General features: G+C 41.7%; 1 protein-coding gene across 2 annotated transcripts in view; it reads left to right on the top strand.

Moving 5' to 3' along the window:
* Positions 1 to 111: 111 nt before the first annotated feature.
* Positions 112 to 6,042, top strand: part of LOC141911789 (secretin receptor-like) — a 33,740-nt gene continuing 27,809 nt past the window's right edge. For both annotated transcript variants that reach the window (XM_074802840.1, XM_074802838.1), the window contains exon 1: positions 112 to 536. In XM_074802840.1, the coding sequence (XP_074658941.1) occupies positions 486 to 536 (51 nt within the window). In that variant the 5' untranslated portion in view covers positions 112 to 485. The remainder of the gene's footprint in view (positions 537 to 6,042) is intronic.

The following is a 6,042-nucleotide window of genomic DNA, read 5'->3' as shown; positions in this document are numbered from 1 at the left end:
AAGTCGTTTGAAAAAGAAGCCATAAATTGACTAAACTTCCGACCGCATGCGTGCGTGCGTGCATGCGTGGTGCGTGTGCGTGTACGCCGCCAGTGATCTGGCAGCCGCAATGTGAAGCAGTTGTATCGGATCGACGTGACGTGATGCGGTGGCGCCGGCAAGCGAGTTGCGATGCGCGGTCAAATTAAACTTTCATCACCTCCTTCCATCGTTCACATAACGATAGAATGTGGCGGTAGACAGGCTGTCGAGTTCATCACTGAAATCGTGACAAAAACCTGGCTGCAGATTATAAGGAAGTTAAAACCAGCGATACACAACTTGTGATATTGTTCTAAATGACGATGAATGCGCAGTGACAGAGTCACGGAGTTGTATCTACTCACGCGCGCGCGAGCAGCTCTGACTAGCGTCTCGTCACTTATGGAATTCTAAAGTTGGTGTAGATTCGGACGCGATTCGTGGACTCAATTATCTACATCAATATGTTGATGGTTTTATCGCTCGTTTTGGTGCTCATCGCTTCGTCAAATTCGGTAAGTCATTTTCAAATAGATATTTCAATAATATTGTCCGTTATTTTACACGGCGTTTTTAGATGTCCCATGTTACCGCGACTCATTGGTGGTTCAACCGATCTATAAAACTGATATGCTTAGTTCAATCTACAGTTTCACGCCAGTCATGGCTTAGTTTTAAAACCCGTCTTTCACGCCGGTCATGGCTTAGTTTTAAAACCAGTCTAAGACGAATTTAGTTCAATAGCCAATCTATTTTAAAACTTCACAGGATTCACTCTACGTTTGGATTTAATTCAGGTATCTGTTTAAACTGGAATCTGGGGCATCGCTCTGTTGTTGCCACTGAACGAGTTATTGTGTCTAAAATCGTTAGTTGATGTCTACATTAAACTTGGCGTGGTTTTTCCTATCATAAAGATATATATATACACGAGCCAAGTGAATAATGCCCTGTCTGTCTTTACCTGACCTTGTGGTATAAATGCAAAGCCAAGCAACTTCAGATTCAGATTTTCAGATTTACAATGGGGGGAGGGGAACCTTTTTCGACATGCCCTCGAATACACCACCACGTGCAGAAACCGCTGCCTTGTCTGGTTGGTTGTCCCATGGACGTATAATCTAGTTTATACGTCCATGGTTGTCTGTACCAGATCTTGTCTCAGTGTATACTTAGTACGTATAATGAAAGAGAAGTCGTATTTTGAATTCCTCCTTGTGTCAGCGGAGAGATTTACCTGTCTTTCTTCGATCAATACGATGTTTGTTCGCGGTCTAGGAGAATCGTCTGCGTAAATATGCAACCATTCTAATAAAAACTCAAACATACGTAATATACACATATTTATTCGAAGTTTCTGACTTTAGAGTGTCCCCCGTGAGACTAGGATCCTGATTGAAAGTTAATTGAATATTGAATGTGTATTTAGACCGAAGTGTCTGTCAGGCTCGAGGGAAGATTGTTTCGTTATTTTGCGAGGTGTATTTACTGTCTGACAGCTTCAATTTTTTAATCTAATTTTCAACACTGTCTCACCCACGAGGGACGCGAAACTTGATTCCGTTTTTCCAGGTTAGACAACTCCAGCTTTCGGATGAAGATCGGCGATTCTTTGCTCGAACTTTTTTCTGAACACTTGATGCGTGGTAGGTGCAACATCGCTTACATAGATCCCAAAAAGAGATATAAAATTAAAACCAAACCTACTCAGTTTCAGTCCCGATAGGTGTGACTGGTGCCTAGCAGGCGTGACTTGGTGGGTTTGTAAGGGACACTACAAATAAGTAGATAGAAATCAAATCTAGAAAAATAGACAGAGGTCTTTATTTGAAGATGAAAAAATTACATTTGAACTTGTTTCAACTTGACATGTACAGACCAATAACTGTGGTCGGGTAAATCATGAAAATGATGTAAAAGTTCCACAAAAAGCCTCGATACATCAACACTCGTCGATAGGGATATAGTTATAGTTTAGAAAATAAATTTTAGTAGTACGTCGGATGTATTTATGGTGCTAGGCTCGGTCGGATGAGAAGCAGGCCAGAGAGAGAGAGAACTGTTCAGTTCTATGATCTGTATAGGGTAGGGGAGTTCATTTTATATTCGTCTATAAACTTGTTGTTTTTTCTCGCATTGATTTGTTATTGATGTATGTATATTAAACCTCAGCAGCAGTCAGCGTCTGAGATCGGCTTTTATTCGGGTTTTTATCGTCACTTTCTAATAATTTCTGGCTTTCATGTGTTCAAGTAAAAAGATGCATCAGCGGAATCGAACTTCACAACGAATACTTAAACCTATAGCTTTGATCTGTACATCTTAGATATGAGTAGGAAGGAGAAAAGAGGGAGAGTGGGTTAGAGAGAGAAGAGATGGAAAGAGATGAGATGGAGGAGAGAGGGAGAGACGTAGAGAAGGAGACCAGAGAGGGAGAGAGGGGAGAGAGGGAGATGAGAGAGAGGAAAGAAGAGAGAGATAGAGAGGAAAATGAGAGGATATATGGATGCGAGGAGAGAGGGAGAGAAGAGAGAGGGAGGGAGGGAGATGGAGAGGTTTTATTAAAGATATTATATCAGAGTGATCTCAGTTATTGCTTGATGGATATAGAAATAAATAATGTAGGGCCGCGTACACAGTTGAATGAATGGAGCGAGTATGAATGCGACAACTGATGATATATCAAATCTAAAAGCAGCTCTTAAAAGCCAGTTACGAAAAATAGAGTACGGAATTTGCCCGAGGGAGTTTCTTTAATCCTGGGTCATATTTCAGAAACGATAGTTTTTACATCATGCTTTCTGTAAGCGCTTGAAGAATACTGTCCGTCCATTCACGCGAATTCAACATTTCGCTCGGCGAGATAGGCGCGGTTTAGGAACCACAATACGGTTATACGTTTTCCTTATCAATTAGTGAAACCATTGATTTGATTAATTAACATCGGAAAATTGATTGGCAGTTAACGGTCGTGTTAATTTGATTTCGCTCCCGCGCCAGTAAAGTTTTGAATTACACGTGTGTAATTATGGTCGATGTTGATGATTTAGTTGTCTGGATGGTCATCATTTTCATAAATATCGGATTATTGCGACTATTCGTACGGCCGCTGCACGGTTTAATCCATAGCTAATTAACAAATCAATTAATAAATTAACGGTGGATCTGTCTGCTACGCGGTCTATGTAATTAAGGTTTATTTTCTAGCGAAGTGGAACCGGTAAACCGCACCAGCCGTAGCCGCAAATATCGCCGTTTTACACGCGATTCTCTGATTCAATTAATTTCTGCCTTTTCCATTTTTCATCATCTATTAGGATGAGTTTGCTTCTAAGAAAACTGATGTGTTTATTTCCTACGATTTTGTAAGGTGCAAGGCGCAAGGATGGTATGATATTAAAATTCAACACAATTGAGTCTAGAAAAAATAATCAATGAATTGCCTATACGCCCAAACGGTTCCTCGAAGAACCCAGGGTTCTTGCTGAGGTGTTCTTCAGCAATATAGAGTACAGATGGGCCGCCTGATACGCAAGAAACCACAAATTTGCACATTCATGACCATGGTTATTTCAGCGGCCGCAGTTCCGGAGATGACTCCTCTGACAATTTAAAACCCGTTCTCACTCTCCGTCTCTCTCTCTCTCTCTCTCTGTCAGACGATCACTTTAAATAATTAAATCGCGTAAATGGACTGTCTTTACCTCTTGATATAATCTGGAAGCTATTAGACTGTCATATCAGTGTCCGGGGTTTAGGTTACACCTCATGACTATTAGCATCACCCTTTTATCAATGTGTGGTCTATCCCCGTCGATCCGAGCAGGCTGCTGCTGCTGCTGTCGCTGCTGCAGCTGCTGACGCAAATTGAAATATGACCCCTGTGTTAGCGCCTCCAAAACCGCTGGAATCTTTTAAGCGGAGATTTGCGGATTCCAGCGCGGAGGAAACTGAGGGAGTGAGAGACAATTTAGAAGGAATTCATCTTGTGTCAAATATCGTAGAAATAAATCGTCGAGAAACGAAGAATGATGGAATTTTTGAATGAATGAAGGTTTTTCAAAATTGTTGCCGCTTTTCCCAGCATTTAAACTATAGAGGGGACTCGTCGAAGACTAAGCTCCACAATCCTGGACCAAATTACACAATTCAGGATCCAGTTCCACAATTCAGGAATCAGTTCCACAATTCAGAATCAGTTCCACAGTTCAGGACTCAGTTCCACAGTTCAGGACTCAGTTCCACAGTTCAGGAATCCGTTCCACAGTTCAGGACTCAGTTCCACAATTCAGGAATCAGTTCCACAGTTCAGGGCTCAATTCCACAAATCAGGAATCAGTTCCACAGTTCAGGGCTCAATTCCACAGTTCAGGAATCAGTTCCACAGGTCAGGAATCAGTTCCACAGTTCAGCTCGACAAATTAAAATTTCACTCGCGAATGAACTAATTGTTAACTCGCTATCCGGAAGTCAAATCTAACTGACAGTTCTATCCAAATTTCTAATTAGTCTCGCATAGAAAGCATAATTAGAAATGCACAAATATCCGGCATGCATGTATTATACAATATCACATTGCATCGAATTGCTGGCAAACGGCAATTACTGACATTTACACGACAACATCGATTCCTAAATAATTATAGTTTTTGTTTCCAACTGGTCAGTTCCATACATGTAACTTTAAACCGAAAGTTATCTTTGATCTCAAGACTGGTTTAGATTTACTGTTAGACTCATTGATCTCAGAGTTAAAACCACAGGTGATGATTCAACAATTTATTTTCCTGACACGGTTTCGAATTTGATGATGAAATTTAGTAAAAAATGAATGCTTTAATGATCAACAGAGATGGGATTTTACTCATTATCTCTGAATTACTGAGGTTCAGTTTCTACGAGTTCCTCATCACCATCACGTTGTTATTTTCGTTTCTTTGCTGATGTAGTTTAGTCAAAACTTCAAAATATCCGAAAAATAATCATCAAATAAATGAATGGTGGATTTTGTCCTTTGTTAGCTACAGCTAAAAAAGATAGTCTTATAGACCGAGCACAAGCCGAAGTGATGAAATGAATCTAGTCCCATGTGCTTAGTACATCATTAACAAGGTTTTGTTAATCTTTACACAAAAAGATTTGTAGAAATTTCACACTTCTGTGAGCCCCCCTCCCCCCCCCCAATAGCTCGGCACTACCCACTCTGCTCCGATCACTAACGGATAAAGCTTCCTCGACCTCTCCTCGGTTTGATCCGGTGGAACATATTTCCAGCCAATTTCCAGCCCAAATTGCTTCATTGTTGGGCTGCAATTGATGTTAAAATTTAATTAATTCTGTCTCTTTGTCGCTGGTGATATAATTTTCATCATTTGGTGGCGATGGATGGAAAGTTTCTCGGTGTATTATGAACCCCCGGGCCAAGTTTGCTGATGCACAAAGTTACTTATTAATTTACTGTCTGACCAAATCGCTTGGTAAAAAGCGAGAGAATGGAGAAATAGACAGAGGAGGGGAGAGGGGAGGGGAGAGAGAGAGGGAGAGGGGAGGGGAGAGGGAGTGGGAGAGGAGAGAGGAGAGAGGAGAGAGGGGAGATGAGAGAAGAGAGGAGAGAGGAGAGAGGGGAGAGGAGAGAGGCGAGAGGGGAGAGAGTGATAGAGAGTGAGGGCAGATAGTGAGAGGGGACAGGGAGAGAAGAGGAGAAAATCAGAGTGCAGAGGGGAGAGGAGAGAGAGTGAGGGGAGAGAAGAGAGAGAGAGAGAGAGGAGAGCGGAGAGAGAGTAGAGAGAAGAGAGAGAGAGAGAGGGGAGAGAGAAGAGAAGGAGAAGAGAGAAAGAGAGGAGAGAGCGCTGCTGCTGCTGATGTTACCCGAGGGGTCTGTAAGGCATCTGTATCAATACCATTAGCAGAGGTAATTACTCATTATCGCTCCTCACATCCCGGTGGTCGCATGATTCTTACACAAGCTAGACGCATCTTTGTCTCTCTCTCTAAAAGTTTTAGGGTGTAACCTGTTAATAA

This window comes from Tubulanus polymorphus, chromosome 10 (assembly GCF_964204645.1).
Source record: "Tubulanus polymorphus chromosome 10, tnTubPoly1.2, whole genome shotgun sequence".
Lineage (NCBI taxonomy): Eukaryota > Metazoa > Nemertea > Palaeonemertea > Tubulaniformes > Tubulanidae > Tubulanus > Tubulanus polymorphus.
The sequence above is the reverse complement of the archived record's forward strand: the minus strand, read 5'-3'. Positions and strand labels throughout refer to the sequence as shown.